Here is a 17243-nt window from a genome sequence, read left to right on the forward strand (position 1 = left end):
TCAATGACACCTCAACTAACCATTAGTACTTCAAACCCACCTGATTCAGACTAAAAGCAGCCAAAAGGAACCAGCCATGCAAGAAATGAGCAGAGTACAACAAAATGAACTTTTTATATCTCTTATCTGCCTTTTATACCTAGGAATCCAAACAGGATATGGGCTAATTTTAATCACCTATGGTTTAGTCCAGACTAAACGTTGATACCAAACAAGGCGTTGCTGAGCCATGTATGACGTACACTTGCCTTAGCTAGCACCCCCCACAGCACGTCAATGCTCACGGTGGAATGATACAGGATTGATACGACGAATGCCAAAGTAGGCAGGATGACAGACCAAAGGAAATCAGGCAGGTAACATGCACATAGGCAGGATGCAGCGAACAATCAAAATGTTTGCCAATAACATGGAAAATGTGACATGCAAATAAAATCCTAAAAACATGAGCACCAATAGTTTCATGGTCTTTGGACCTATACTGCTGAAAATAAGTACAGATGGAACATCTTCAGGAGATACAAGGTTATCTAGTAGTCATCCCAAGATGATGCGTTGAAGCAAACTATCCTTCACTTGAATCCTCAAGATGGCACTGTACATTAACCAACATAAAACAACACATCAGCACTTCAAGTGGCAACATACCTCAGTACCATGGATGCCAGTTAACAACCATAAGATGCGGTACTTACTGTATATTGAAGTGTCAATCTGATCAGGCAGCGCCTTTATGTCAACCTCAAACCTTTCTTGCACCTTAAGCATCAGATATATTGTCAGGCTTTGCTATTACACCAGATAAGTTAACGGAACGGAGAAAGGGCAACAGCACAAACCTGATTGAGAACATCAGAATCGGATGCAGAAGAAACAAATGTTATTGCAAGTCCCTTGGTGCCAAAACGTCCAGCCCGACCAACCTGCAATGGCAAATGCATCAAAAAGAGATGATAAAATGGTAAAACCAACCCAGCCGTGCAAGAGGTGTGCAACAATTACCCTATGCAAGTAGGTATCAGCAGATTCTGGCATATCATAGTTCACAACAATGTTGACACGCTCAATATCAATTCCCCTACCGACCAAATCAGTAGCCACAAGAATCCTCTTGTGTCCTTCCTTGAAGTTCTTGTATCGGGTCAACCTATCAAATCCTCGCTGTTAGATCAGAAGAGTAGTTGAAAAGAGAGCACAAAGTGCAAATGTCTTGGAACTTCACACACAGATGAATTGTCATCAATCCGGTTTAAAAAAAAATCAACTACAGCCAATGGTTACACTGCACATGCCAACACATTGTAATGCTTAGGGCTAGCAATGAACTGGAGGCAAAATAGAGGTGTTCTTCCATTTTGTGCTTTGAAAAGATTTGGTGGTACTGGTCAGCACTGGCATCAGTCTACACCTAGTTCTAAACATTGTACATGGATAATTAACTCCAGTGCCATCCATACCAATTTACATCCAAATCACTAGCATGATTATGCCACTACTTCGTGCTATCATTATACCAATTTATACATCATAAATCACGGAGCTGATCATTAATCACATAAAAGCATGAAAAGCCAAGACCAGCATAATCAAGCCAACATAACAGTGGCATAAATAGAGGTCCAGACAGCAAATGGCACAAACCTCTCTTCCTGCGTCATTCCAGAATGTATGCAGATTGAGGGGAAATTGCATTCACCGAGCAACTTGTTCAGCTCTGCAGCTCTACTAACACTTTTGACAAATATCACGACTTGGTTGAAGTCGAGCGCATCTAAGAGATCATTCAACTTCCGATTCTTCTCTGCCTCACTCAATTTGATGTAGTGCTGAAATCAGAACTGAAAAGTTAACACAAGATGAACTCAATGGTAAAAGGCAGTTCAACTTTCTAATGGATAATTATATTACCTGAACTAGACCATGAAGGGTCAGTTTAGCCTCATCATCAACATAAATTTCCATAGGCTGTAAGGCAACAAATGATAGATAAAAATATTAGTGCTGGGACCAATGCAACTCGAGCCTTTCCAGAAGGTATATCAATAGATTCTGCTCATGACAGAATTTTTCTGCCTCCTCTAGCTTCAGTTATGCACTGAGTACTGGGATTTGACCATGCCAGCTGTGCTTGGTATAAGAATTCCAGCCAAAATAAAAGCAGATTTGTCTGCACTGATCATGACATGGTAGCACCAGAGGCAGTTTGCACTGATGCAGTGGAATCCCAGTATAATAAAAATGCAGGTAGACAACTGATAAAATCAAAACTGGCCATGCACGATCTACCATATAATCACCCTCCCAAACCCAAACCCCACATTCTCCCCTGAACAGTTCACATTGACAACTGAAGATATCACAGACACTCAGAATGTGCACAGGTACTAATTGATAAACCAATGCACATTCTCCCCTGAACAGTTCACATTGACAACTGAAGTCACCAAATAACTTCGCTATCCACCAAGGTTGTTGCTTAAAGATAATGACAGGTGCTCAGGAAAGCAACCAGCAATCTCTTCAACCTACTGATAATAGAACCACCATCTCTCATATCGACATACATGCACAACTGCCAGAAGCAAGGAGGAACAGACAGGAGGAAGTGCAATTGAAATGAGTTAGGCCACAGGACATTACATCTTGCATGAATTTCTTGCAAACTGGGCGAATTTCCTTGCTGAGGGTTGCTGAAAACATCATCACTTGCTTATCATGGGGAGTCATTTTGAAGATCTCCTGGACATCTCTACGCATGTCTGGAGAATACATATACAAGTTAATTAGAGAACTAACAAATACATTGAAATGAAAGAACCGGATACAAAAAGGTCAAGATGAACTACTAAACATAGAAATATGCCAGGAAAGGGCAGCTTACCAAGTGATTCAAGCATCTTATCACATTCGTCGAGAATGAAATGCCGCACGTTCTTCAAGGGAAGGTCCTTATCTCTAGCTAGAGCAAGTATCCTTCCAGGCGTGCCAACCACAATATGGGGGCATTCATTCTTCAACAGATCCTTATGATTTTTTATGTGAACACCACCATAGAAGACAGCGACTCTTAATTCAGGCAGGTATTTGCTAAATCTCTCAAATTCATGGCAAATCTACAGGATGTGAAATAAAAAGACAATCAGCATATGCGGATATATTCAAGAGTATAAGTGAAGAACTGAGAAAACAATATACAAACCTGGTAAGCTAACTCTCTTGTGTGGCACAACACAAGCGCAGCTACTTGGCCAGCAACAGGATCAATCTGCTGAAGAGTTGAGAGGACGAAAACCGCAGTCTTACCCATCCCAGATTTTGCTTGACAGATAACATCCATTCCAAGAATGGCTTGAGGGATGCATTCATGTTGCACTGATGTGGAACCAAACAAAGTTGGAGCAGCACCCCAGTAAGAAAAAAATCAACCTTCTGTGTCCGTTAATGAAAAGTTATACCATATTCTCCTCCAGAAGGAAATGTCAGAAGAATTTGTACCTGCACACCAAGTGGAAATTTAACAACCATACTATTGCAGGAATAGATCAACAGACAATATATGGAAGGATAGATATTGACTGTTACTCCATCTGATTCAACTTCAAAGAAAAGGAAAAGTGCAACAAGTTTTGTACGTGCGCAACTAATGTTGGTTGAATTTCTTTTTACCTTCTTTGCACTAGCATGATACGGTAATTTGTATTGTTACATATATATACAGACTTTGTCCAAGATATCAATGCCAAGGTTGCACTCAAAAACATATGCCCATATCACCTAATAGACCAACACAGCAACAACATTCCAAAGGGGTTTATAAACCTATTAAACAACCAGTACTTGACTTAATTGTTCATTGATGTGAGACATGTCAAGGTATTCTGGTACGGTTGTACTCACTCAGTCCAAAAATACATTGATTTTTAGTTTTGTCCTAAGTCAAGCTATCTCGGACCAAATTTTATAGAGGATGACCACCATCTACGACACCAAATAAGTACACCTCGAAAATGTATTTCATGATGGATCTACATATACTATTTGGTGTAATAAAGAATTAAATGTCAGTAATACTTCTATAAGGTTGGTTAAACTTAAAATAGTTTGACTTGCGACAAAACTACGAATCAGCTTATTTGGGGACAGAAACTCAGGCCAACATATTACTTAGAGAAACTCCATTCAGCTTCAGTTTCAACTTCATATGGAAACAGCTCCAGAAGCTAAGTAGCTAAAATGTGATGATAGAGATGTACTATTTTAGGTGTTACAGAAAATGAATAAGAATATTTCTTTGACACTACTAGCAAGAGTAGACAAACAGGCTACACTGAAACAGATTTATTTTTCTTTGACGCTTAATCAAAATTGTTGTGATTTATCTTTGGCAGCAATGAAAGTCAGCGCTGAACAGCAGAACCCAAGATTAGATTGCTGTACCATATCCAGTTACTACTCCAGCTATCAATTATATGATATTAAAACAAAAGTGCCCAGACCTGCAAAGCCTAATGCAATAAGCTGCCAAACCATAGCCTGGCTGCCTGAACAAAACTCGCAATGGACTTCAACACAGGCTATCAGGCTTAGAGGGGTCAAATAGCTAGATTTCGAGCCCAAGGAACATACCCCAAAGAGCCACAAACTTGCAATTTAAGAAGCAATTGCACATGGTCCACATATATTGATTCTGAGGCAATCTAATGCAAATACGACAGAGAAGGCCAACATAAGCAGCAACACAGTGAAGTAAGCTTGCCTTCGGAAGGATGCTCAAATCCGCAGTCCTGGATGGCACGGAGAAGCTCCGGTTTGAGCAGGAAGTCTCTGAACCCCGAGCTGTGGATCCCCACGTACCCCCTGTCCACACACAGCGAAATCCCAATCCGTCAGATCAGACTTCCCAACCACGAACCCTAGCAAGCGGAAACCGCCCCGTAGCACGTACTTCTTGACGACATCGGCGGAGCCGTTGGTTGGGGCGCCGTCGGCGACATTCTCCACCTCCTCCTCGTAGTCGACGAGATCCTCCTCGTACACCTCGTTGTCCTTCGCCTCCACCATCCTGCCTGCGGCGGCAAAACCACGAACGCACGCGTATGAGGATCACGAAGCACAGACCACCACGCGAACCTGACGAAGCAGTTCCAGCAGCATCGAAACGCTCACCTCGAGATCTCGGGGACGGCGGAAAAGAGAAACGAGCGGGTCAGCGTAGAATCGACTGCAAAGAGAAGGGTCAGGTACGTCGATCAGGGGATGACGGGTGGTGGATTTGGGATCTAGGGTTCGTGGAAGATGGGAAGAAGCTAGGGTTTGGAACCTCGGGGCGGCGGATTTCGAGCGCGAGTCGAAGGAAAGACAGAAAAGGAGGGGGAAATTTTGTGCGTTTATTAGGGGAGGCCGGGAGGGGTGGGGTGGGTGGGCTGCGGGCGAGAGGAACCGAAGGCCCGTGGATGCGAGGAGAGGTGTGCCGCATCCACCGTCGATTTCCATGGGAGGTGAGAAATTAGATAAGTTGGAATTTCTGTCACGTTGATGACAAGGACGAGGAAACGGATTTGTCTAGAAAGAGATGACAAGGGAGGTAATCCGGATCTGAGTTAAGTCCGTATCTGAATTTGGATATTTAATATTTTGAGCCATATTCGTATCTGAGTTAATTTCCATATATATTAGATTCGTTTACATTATGTACTCAATTAGAGGAGACTTGTCAAAAGACTCGCAACTAGATAAAAAGGATAATAACTTTATTACGGCGGGCCGTGCAAACTCCCACTCCCTCGCTGTTGCAAGCAATCTTAAAATTTAAAAAGCTATAATTTTTAGATCATCAATCAAATTCAAATTCCGATTGCACAATTATATATTTCAAAGAGATCTTCGAAATAAGACTCCACTTGTAATGTTTTGATAATACATAAATTGCTTTAGTATAATAGAAAAATACTAAAATAAATTAATTAAAATGCTCAATCGGTCCTCTAAAGTTGTCTATTATTAATGATGTGATAAACATTCACCTATCTAACAAAGTTATTTACTCTTATCCACTAATAACATCAAACAACCTATCTGCCAATATAAGCACCAATATCCACTTAACTGAACTCAGGCATCCGAAGCAACATTATATAAATTGTGATCATTTCATTTTGAAATTACAAGCATGCATACGTTTATGTCATCTGTCTTTTTTCCTTCAATCCTTGCTCTCACATGCAGTAGGCTGTAACTTAGCCGTATCCATAAAAAAAAATCAGACAAAGGTCTGTTGGGAGTACTCCAACTCTAAAATAATAGCTTTACTCCACCAACTCCATTTTTTGCAACTCCACTAAAATATGGAGTTATTGTATATGTTTGGCTCATTGTGTTGACAGTCAAAATTGGCACCAACCGGTCTGACCGGTCGAGGCACTATGGCCTGTCCGGCAGGGACCGACCGGTCTAACCGGTAGGTCCGACTGGTCTGACCGGTCTAGGAGGAGTCCGAGTCAAATAAGGATTTTTATAGATCTAGATCTGTAATAGAGATTTCTTGCGGTATAAGTCCACCCCACACTATAAATATAAAGGGTCACGGTCGATTGAGAACATTTTTATAGATTTATGTGGCCTACCGATCCTAGAACAACCCTACATGCGCCTGCCCTGACGGGGTCCCTCCCGGACTAGTTGTAGCGAAAATGGCCTCTCATGCCATATTTCAATATAATGTTTTGGCGATTGATGACACACACAATACTTGGACTAATGCGATTGTTAAGATGACTATTCTCAGGCTTTTAGGTTCAAGTGATGACAAAGAGAAGAGACTGTGAAGAAATTCAATACACCGGTTGAACCGACATTAAGGAAAAGACACGCGCCGGTGTAATTGTCCAGAAGCTGGAAACTGAAGATACACTCACCGGATTAACCGACGTTGAAGAAAATGCATACGTCGGTGCATTGCCAAACGAAGACCGATGAAAATACATACACCGGTTGAACCGACGATGCATCGGTCAATTGCATCGGTTTAGTTGTCCAGAGAGGTGGTTTTTGGAGGAACGTGAAGAAGTTACAATCACCGGTTAAACCGACGCTAATTTTACATACACCGGTTGATTGCATCGGTTAAACCGGCGATACACCGGTTAATTGCTAACGGCTAGTTTTTCACGTAGCAGTTTACATACACCGGTTAAACCGATGATGGCTTTTGGGGTACGTCGGATTAACCGGCGTTACGCAGTTTTTTGGCAGCTTTACTCCAACGGCTATATTTGCTTGTGCTGCCTATATATACCCCAAGGCCGGGTCATTTGAGAGTGCTGGAGTTCAAGAAAGTATACAAGAGCTAAAGATCATCTCCAACCACCATAGAGCTTCATTGTAAATCATATAGGCTTAAGCACACTTGTGAGAGTGCTTAGTGCTTGTTTAGGCTTAGTTCTTGAGAGAACTAGCTTGAGAGAAAGCCTTGCTGCGGCAAGCACCTTGTGTACTCGTCGTGTGACCCTCCGACTTGGTGTGGAGTGGCAACGACACTTTGTGCGGGGAAGGAGGCCCCTACTTGGTGTTAAAGCTCCAAGATAGTGAAGACGGTGCCGTGGTGACGCTTCGAGATAGACGGTGGCGGTGACCTCGTCTTTGTGACTTGGCGTCACTTAGCCTTTGCTTGTCGGGAGCCTTGGAGGCGTGGCAAGATGGTGATCAAGCGAAGAGACTCGGCATCACACTTGTTCGTGTTGAACAAGTGGCCGTGGACGTAGGGAGGGACTTTGGTGTCCTAACCGAACCACGTTAAATCGTGTGTCTTGGTGTCTTCACGGGAGTTTGCATATCCTCTCCCTTACCGCTTTACTTACCGCATTACGTTTCCGCATTTACTCTCTCTTGCTTACCTTTACTTTCCTAGTTAGTTTGATTAGGATTGGCCATAGGTTGCAAGTCTTTTGGGTTAAGTAGAAGGTAGCATAGATAAACCTTAGTCATAACTAGCATGTGTAGGACGTGTTAGGTTTATCTTATGCAATTAGATTGAGCCCTAGGTTAAAAAGCGATTAGCGACCCTATTCACCCCCTCCCCCTCTAGGGTCGGACACCCCGGTGATCCTTACACTAGTGTTCTTAGGTCGTCGCCGATTCACCCCGGCAACCGGTCTGACCGGTCCCTTAGACCGGTCTGACCACTCCACGCAGGAGGAGCTGCATCGAGCTCTTCCTCGCGCCGCACGATCCAGTGCGTTCGTGTGTTGATCCGTAAAAGGCGTCAACATACTTTTTGGCGACTCCGCTGGGAAAGAAAGATCTTGGTTAGCAAAACCGATCTAATCTATCCCGAAGAAGATGGGCTCTACTGCTGAAATCAACCCAGACAACATCATCCCGTCGACGTACGAGCATCTTCCAGAGAAAGTTCGTCTGCTGCTGGAGGAGCGCAAGAAGAAGCGCGATGAAGAAGATCTACTAGCGGCGCTTGCAAGCATCAAGGTCAATCGACGAGGCAAAGTCACCAAGATCAAGGAGATCGACTTCGCTTCTGCCTCCACAGATGCATTTACTGAGGTAACACCTGCTGCAACTGCTCCGTCTTCTGGTGTTACTATGGAACAAATTCAGAAATTGCTAGCTGAGCGTGGTGTTTATTGGGTTAATTGGCTTAACTCTAAGGAAAGAGAATCGGCTGCTAAGAAACCAGAAACAGCCGATGAACATCCATCTGTTTCTACTTCTGAATTTTATGTTTCTCAACCATCGGCAGCATCTCCTACGAGTCAACCTCAATATGGGATGCTGATGAATTATTTCAGTGATCAAACTATTACACCTACGTACACTGACCCTATTATGAGTATTCCTGGTTCAGCCAACATTAGCCGAACAAACGAGATTGCTCAGTACACACCACCAGAAATCTCCAGAAACTCAGTGCCACACATCGGTCCTATCTCCGACGAGATGTTCGACCGATATGTGCAGCGTTGGCAAAACCGGTAGAGACCAGTCAGACCGGTATATCAGTCCGGTCAGATCGGTCCCCCCCCCACCGGTCCGACCGGTCGTACCGACAATTTGTTTCAAACCAGCGTGAGGTATCTACATCCACACAGCCAAATTTTTCGAGTAATTTTGATAAAATGCTTACTGATTATAAGAATGATTTGGCTAATTTGCTTAAAGAAAGTTTTGGAGTGGATATTAGAAGCAAAACTCGCACATACCAAAAGTCGTATCCTACTTCGTTTGATTCGGTTGCATACCCTGCTGGTTTTAGGTTGCCTGAGTTTGTTAAATTCAATGGGAAAGATACTAGGAGCACTTTTGAGCATATTAGTCAGTATCTTGCCCAATTAGGAGAAGCTTGTTCAATAAACAAGTTGAAAGTGCGTTTATTTTCTTTATCTCTAACTGGAACCGCTTTCTCCTAGTTCTCTTCTTTGGCACCTAATTCTATTGGCTCATGGGAACAATTAGAGCAGAAGTTCCATGAGTACTTTTTTTGTGGGCATGATGAGCTCAAATTGTCTCACTTGACATCGGTTAAACAATCACGTGATGAATCTGTCAATGATTACATTAGACGATTCCCTGATAAAAAAACCGATGCTTTAGTGTGAATATTGCAGAAAAAATTTAGCTGATTTGGCTTTTAATGGCTTGCGCTCTCATATCAAAGAAAGATTAGAGGGCTATGATTTATTTACTGTTACTCAGGTGCATCAAAGAGCTTTGGCTGTAGAAAGCTGAAGCAAAGAGTCTCAAGAATCCCATAGGCATCATCGTTCTAGTGTACATGCTTTAGAGTGCAATTCAGATTGTTCGGACGATAAGTCTAACGATGTATATGCTGCCGAGTTTGCTTGGCCATCTCAAGCCAAACCGTTTACTTGTTCGGCTCTTAAGCCGATTCACAAAAACCGGCAAGACGAAAAATTTACTTTTGATGTATCTAAGTGTGAAAGAATATTTGATGAGTTATATAGACTTGTATACATGAAGATGTCACATACTTTACCGTCGCTTGAAGAGTTGAAGCAGCGAGCATATTGCAAGCTCCATAATACTTTTTCTCATGCTACTAATGATTGCAATATGTTGCGTAAACAGATTCAATCGGCCATTAATGAAGGACAATTGGTTATTACTAATATGCAAGTTGATCAGAATCATTTCCCAGTGCATATGTTGGAATTGAATAATCCTAAAGTGCTAGTTCGGCCGAGTCAAACTGAATCAACTAAAAGGAAAAATGTAGTCATTGGTGATGAAAGACCTGAAAAGAAGCTGACATTGAAGATCCTTGAAGGCGCAAAAACACTCGGGGGGCAAGACAAGAAGAAGAAAGCTGACAACAAGTCGACCGGACTGACCGGCCACAGCAGCGGTCTGACCGGTTCAACCGGTCTGACCGGTCATGGGACCGGTCTGACCGGTGCGCCCAGTAAATCTGGGAACTCCTCTAAGATCAAGACAAGGCCGAGTTTTAAGGAACTCTTGGCCAAGTATGAGAAGGAAGGGAGTGCTCAGAGACAGAAGGGGCAACCAAGCAAAGTCAAGGATACGGGATCGTCATCAAGACATCAAGAGCAATCGAGTCAAGGTAACTATACTACATCTAGTGGACCGATTGCTCCATGGTATTGCTGGTATCCTTACTTTTATACACCTATGGATTATAATAGGATGCATATGCAATCATATTATATTCAGTATCCTCCTATGTATCCAAATCATGCAAGAAGACCGATTGTTGCTAGCGATAATCTGGTCCAACAAGATATTGATTGCAGCAAGAGGAATGAGAAGAGTAAGGAGCAAGATTCAAAGTATTTACAGCCGAGGTGGTGTCCCTCAGGCTTATCTCATACTCAGAAGCGAAGGCTGCAACGTATGCGCAACAAGGAAGCAATGGAGCAACAAGTGGAGGTTGTGCCAAAGACATCAACAATTATGAAGAAGGTATGGCGGCCAAAACAAGTGGCTTTAATATCGACTTGAGCAAGACATGGCCGATAATTGTTTATCGCCCTTAGCAAAAAAAAAATGACCGATGTAATGTTAATAATCGCCCTTAGACAATTTTGGCTCAGAAGGATATTTTTTGGCAAGCAAGCTTTACCAAAAAACAGGGGGCATATATTGACAGCCAAAATTGGCACCAACCGGTCTGACCAGTCGAGGCACTGTGACCTGTCCGGCAGGGACCGACCGGTTTGACCGGTAGGTCCGACCGGTCTAGGAGGAGTCCGAGTCAAATAAGAATTTTTATAGATCTAGATCTGTAATAGGGATTTCTTGTGGGATAAGTCCACCCCATCCTATGGTCACGGCCGATTGAGGACATCCAATCCAACAAAAATCAATATAAACTCTACCTTTTATCCTCTTTTCCAAATCCTAGCTTTTCCAACCCCATCTGCTGTTCTTCCTTCGTCTCCGCGACGTCTGAAGGCGTTCTAGGTGGCCTACCGATCCTAGAACAACCCTACATGCGCCTGCCCTGACGGGGTCCCTCCCGGGCTAGTGTTCTTAGGTCGTCGCCGATTCACCCCGGCGACTGGTCTGATCGGTCCCTTAGACCGGTCTGACCGCTCCACGCAGGAGGAGCTGCATCGAGTTCTTCCTCGCGCCGCACGATCCAGTGCGTTCGTGTGCTGATCCGTAAAAGGCGTCAACACATTGCAGTGCTCCAACTCAAAAAAGACGATAATTTATTGTGAATAGTCTATTTTAATCCTTGTAAATAGGCCCCTATGTCACTCTCTTTTGTAGAAACGGAGGATCCGCTATGGCAAGATATGGGGCTGAAGTCTAGAACAGCGCTATGGCAAGATATGGGGCTGAAGTCTATAACACCCCCCCCCCCCCCAAGCTATGAGGGACAGACTACATAATCCCCTCAACAATAAAACCCGGTATTCTACCCTCTGAACTTTTCAAAACCGGTCAAATTACCCCCGGGACAGTTTTGAATGGTGGTTTTGCTACAGTAACACGGTTTTGCCATTTTCTTTTTTTATTTATTTTGGTTGAATCTTTGAAAAATCATAGTAAATCACAGAAAAATCATAAAATAAAAAATCCAATTTTGTGGGACTCCACATAAGTAGATCTATACAGTGAACACATAATATTCTATGCTTTAGTACAAAGTTTTAACTTTAAGTTTAGATCTATTTTTTCTATAATTAAATGGAATAATTCATAGCCGCAGTTTCTATGGCTCAATTGAGGTGAAATTTTTATGGTGGCCTTACTATTGTATGCTTGAAGTGTAGTAAAAATTTTATACTCATTAGATCATGTATAACTTAGTTATAGATTTATTTATATTGAAAAGCATAAATCTAAGCATAAACGTAAATAAATCTATAACTAAGTTATACATGATCTAATGAGCATAAAATTTTTACTATAGTTCAAGCATACAATAGTAAGGCCACCATAAAATTTTCACCTCAATTGAGCCATAGAAACTGCTGCTATGAATTATTCCATTTAATTATAGAAAAAAATAGATCTAAACCTAAAGTAAAAAACTTTGCACTAAAATATAGCATATTATATGTTCACTGTATAGATCTACTCATGTTGAGTCCAACAAAATTGGATTTTTTATTTTATGATTTTTCTATGATTTATTATGACTTTTCAAAGATTCAACCAAAATAAATAAAAAAGAAAATGGCAAAACCGTGTTACTGTAGCAAAACCACCTTTCAAAACCGCCTCAGGGGTAATTTGGCCTATTTTAAAGAGTTCAGGGGGTAGAATACCCGGTTTTATAGTTGAGGGAATTATGTAGCCCACCCCTCATAGTTGGGGGGTGATCTAGACTTCTGCCCAAGATATGGTGGGCGCCATACCTTGATTATTTGACAAGTACTCCTGATCTTCGACTGTTTTGTTGCCGGCAGCCCTGGAGCTCCGACTTCAACGTTCTGAGCAGAGAAACCAGGTACAGGGAGAAAGAAAAATAGTACTGGGCTGATAGATGGACTCTTTTTTGTTTAACTAGTGGAGTGCCCGTGCGGGCAGCAAAAAGATTCATAGCGCAAGACACATACTTAATTAGAAAAATCATAAAATAAGGACCAAACATGAGCTAAAAAAATATACGAAATCCATAATTGTTTTGCAACTATGCGTCATGGCTTATCATATCAAGCTTTACTATAGTAGGGCCAGCTCAGAACTATATATCAACATTACCATATCAAATAGATGCATAAATACTTCTATATCGATTGGAGTATGCGACAAATGATTCATAGTATTCCATTTCCAAGTAGGAGTATGCTTTGGCGGGCCCCAGCAGCAATCAGCAGCTTTGGCAGGCCCCAGCAGCAGTCAGCAGTGCCGTTCCTGAGCTGCGGCTGCCTTGGCTGAGTAGACCAAGAAAGCAAGCCCACAGATAGTACAACTGTAATAGTTTATTTTGGCATGATTGCAACATGGAAAATATAGGACAAGCATACTTTCACTTTAGTTCACTGAACATCAACAACTTTGATAAATTTTTCACCATTAAAAGGATCAATCTTTCATTTCCAGGTAAGTTTTTCCACTAAATATTCAACCAATTGGACACTATATTCTATTTTATATATTTTATTTGTGATGCGGCTAAGATAATCTTTAACATTCGTAGGTAGCAGTTTCTGATAATCATTTAAATCTGATGCCAACACATCGATGATGTTCTTTCGCATAGTGCGGGCATCCTACAAACAATTCGGATATATAAGTATACATCCCATACGTGATCAATGAAAATAATTAATAAAGATCATGAATTTTTTTTTTTGCACGGAGTAGTATAATTACCTTACAAATCTTTGTGTTTTGCGTATTTTTCCATGTAGACATGTACTGCAAAACCAGGTAGCCCGTAGAATACCTGCGGTAGACTTTCTATCAATCATATTGTATACAGTAAATAAAACCTAATTATTATTAGCAATCTATAATAAATTACCCTTCTTCACTGTCTTGAACAATTTCTTTTTCATGTCTGAAAGACCACTTGTATATATCCTCGTACCACCCGGAGCTTTGAACGTTCACTGCGGACATGTAACTTTTACTGAAATGTGTAAGATTCTTTCCGTACTTTCTGAACGCATTTCCTTCACACCAACTCGGAATGGGTGATGGATCAATCACATATAGTTTCTTATCCATATGATCCAACATATATAACATGAAGTTTTTCCCGGTGAACCATGGCAGAAGGAACTATAAGAAATACAGTATAGTAAGATAAGAAATAACAGTAATTTAGAATTAAGAAACTGGCAGACTTACGTATTTGCAACGCAAGTGATCATATTTCATGATATCCCATGCTCCTATTGCTACACTGAGCTCTTCACCTTTATGGGTCTTGCGAAATTTTGGATCTCGCGTCAAATCACACATCGTCTGCAATATAGGGAAATTAATGGTGTGATCAGTAGGGCATGAGTATAAATTATTATGTTATGATAATATATGTAACTACCCACTTACACAGAATCGTAAATCCATAAAATGCCTTGAGATGGCATTATTATAATATGTCAACCGTTCGTACTCGCGATAGGCGCGACAACGAACACCCAGGTTGAAACATTTCACAGATATACGTGTATCTATCCTTAATATCTCCTGTAGATCTTTTATAGTTAACGCAATATCGTAAGGTTTAAAGCTTCGCATCACACACTTCCTGTTAAGAGTATATGAGAAGCAAAATTAATTGTAATAATTTACACCGACAGGCAAAATTGAGATTTAGTAGTGTACTCTGCAACAGTACTAAAAATGATAGAAAGTGAGAAGCTTACTCCAAGGCAACAGCATCATCAATCGACCTGATGTAATCACACAATATTCCTGTCAACTCTTTTTTGGGCAGGTTCCCATACAGCTCTGAAATATAGCCTAAAAAGTTATCTCCATCACAATGATTCTGTGTAGAGGTTTGTTGAGTTGATATGATATCACCATCTCTATCACGCTTTCTCCTGATTGAAGTTGTGCTCTGCTTTTCATGATTCTCTATTTCCACAACATCATTTGGACTTCCAGGTTTATCATCGTCATTGCTCGGAAACAATGGACGTCCCCTCCGAATGTTAAAGAAATTCTCGCCTAATTTTCTGGTGATGGTAGCGTATCTAGATTATAAATTAATATGAATGATACTATGATCAAACATCACACGGTAGGTAACTTATTCAAGAAGGTTAGTTGAACAATTCCAATAGAAGAAATAGTGCTAGTTGCCAAAATTAAATATATTTAGAAGTCATAGGCTACCAATTAATTAGTTCAACCGCTACCCACAAGTGCAGTATGCCTGTACTTGAAGTGCTCAATTCAGAAAATTAAATAAAGCAGCACATTCAAGGTTCTCGGAACATGCTTCAGTTTTTGTCTCTGCTCAGTAAAAGGATGCATCCTCTGGAAAAAAAAATCAATTAGTGAGTAATGACACCCAGATGTTCCACGAGTTAGCAAAACAGTGTTTGATATGTGTTGTATTGTCCACCTAGTGCAGGAATGTACAAAATAAGAATGAAAGTAGATAGTCAAAGTTAGCTTTTAAAATAAACCAATTAAGGCACACACAAACCAAAATAGATAGTCAAGAAACATGAAGCATTATCAAGAAAAAGAAACTACATATCTACATGTGTGCAGATTAAGTAAAGAAAAGTGCTTTGCTGAAATTATGTTGATGCCATGGAAGCTACAGAACTAAACAAAAGCTAAATGCCTTCATGTTGAATAATTACATAGCTTTGATACGTGCTTATTTTGACCCAGAGATCTTTCTTTCAAAGCATATCAGTATGGCCATCCTAAATATTTAACTATGATACTGAGAAATATTATTTTTCCCTAAAAATTTGAAAGCTTGCTGATATATATCTTTCTGAACCTTTGCTAAACTATTGAAATGTGATGCCCTCAGGTTTTAGCATTTTTTGGAGTACAGGTTTCAGCTGTGCTTTATGGGAAGATTAAAATAAGTTAGTTCCACTAAATTAATAGAATGGAAGCTGGGCAGGCCAGCAGGTACCAATTTCACCTGCTAAAACAGTGAAACTACCACATCTAGCAGATTCAAACTGCAGTTTTCAGCAAATACAACAATTGTAGGTTTTAGCAAATCAAGTCAATTAAATTTCTTCATTTTTCTTGTTAGGTCACTGTTGAAGCAGCACAATGATGAAGCGGCATGATTAAGTTGAAGAGAAGGCAAGTAGCAGTAGAAAATGAGCTAAAGGAAATGCAGGTAGGAGGAGCATGCAGTTTGCCGAAGTGGAGGGAGAAAGGCAGAAGCTGAAAATGGGAGTAAATTTTGCAGGTTGCTGAGTGTTCATTGGGTTTCATTCATTAGTTTCTGAAAGCATCAAGAAAACTCTGCTGGAGGAGCGGCTGCTGCAGCTGAAGGGCTCCATGCTGCAAGGGATTTCTATTTGTGACTTCTGTCTGAAAAAGATAACTTGGATTTCTATCTTATGTTATGCAGTTGAGCTAAGCGCCTGAAAGTTAATATGCTTACACGAAGGTGCAAATCTTGACCTTGCTTTTCGGATGTGTATGCCATTTACACTGGTAAATTAGGAGTTCATACAAACATATTGATAGACACCTGCTACATTCTGTGTTACCAGGACACGCGTGTCCGAAATTTTTTTTGCCGCGTCGACGCGTATCGGCGTGTCGATTCGCGTCGGATACAATGCGATTCGTATCAGACACGCCGCAGCCGTGTCCTCCGCCGCGCCCGCCCGCGCCGGCCGCCGTCCTCCGCCGCGCCCACGACGGCCGTCACTGCCTCCTCCCGCGCCGGCCGCCGTCGTCCGCCGCACGCACCGGCCGCCGGCCTCCACCGCGCGCTGGCCTTCGACCGCCGGTCGCCGTCCTCCGCCGCACGCACTGGCCGCCGGTTGCCGTCCTCTGCCCTGTGCGCGCACAAGCTTCTCCATCCGAGGGGGGAAGAGAGAAGAGAGAAGGGGCGTCGGGAGAGAGAGAGAGAGAGAGGAGATTGGAAGAAGAGCACGCCAGCGGAAGGGATAAGAGGGAGAGAGAGAGAGGAGGGGAGGAATTGGGTTGGGCTGTTACATGGGCTGGATTACTTGCTTGTTTCATGTTTTGTGGATGTAAATTTGAATATTTGCATATTTATTTGTAAAATTTAAAAACAAAAAAATATATTAGACGAATCCCCGAATCCTGTTTTTTAGAATTTGCCGAAT

The 17243-nt window shown here is 41.7% G+C and overlaps 1 protein-coding gene across 4 annotated transcripts; it reads right to left on the bottom strand.

Moving 5' to 3' along the window:
* Positions 1-348: 348 nt before the first annotated feature.
* LOC120675611 (DEAD-box ATP-dependent RNA helicase 15) lies at positions 349-16796 on the bottom strand. Of its 4 annotated transcripts, XM_039956813.1 has the most exons (16): positions 14820-16796; positions 14299-14415; positions 13970-14229; positions 13819-13891; positions 5167-5221; positions 4946-5066; positions 4757-4857; positions 3200-3372; positions 2882-3113; positions 2641-2759; positions 1909-1965; positions 1642-1826; positions 1003-1147; positions 840-923; positions 696-759; positions 349-595 (listed from the first exon to the last, which is right to left on the bottom strand). In XM_039956813.1, exons 6-16 carry the CDS (start codon positions 5059-5061, stop codon positions 585-587), a joined length of 1287 nt encoding a protein of 428 aa, XP_039812747.1. In that variant the 5' UTR covers positions 5062-5066; positions 5167-5221; positions 13819-13891; positions 13970-14229; positions 14299-14415; positions 14820-16796; the 3' UTR covers positions 349-584. The 4 variants fall into 4 exon arrangements, with proteins under 4 accessions (XP_039812747.1, XP_039812749.1, XP_039812750.1 ...); XM_039956815.1 differs by lacking the exons at positions 13819-13891; positions 13970-14229; positions 14299-14415; positions 14820-16796 and adding an exon at positions 5321-5407; XM_039956816.1 differs by lacking the exons at positions 13819-13891; positions 13970-14229; positions 14299-14415; positions 14820-16796 and having other exon boundaries at positions 4946-5062; positions 5167-5369.
* Between the last annotated feature and the right edge of the window lie 447 nt (positions 16797-17243).

This window comes from Panicum virgatum, chromosome 5N, assembly GCF_016808335.1.
Source record: "Panicum virgatum strain AP13 chromosome 5N, P.virgatum_v5, whole genome shotgun sequence".
NCBI lineage: Eukaryota > Viridiplantae > Streptophyta > Magnoliopsida > Poales > Poaceae > Panicum > Panicum virgatum.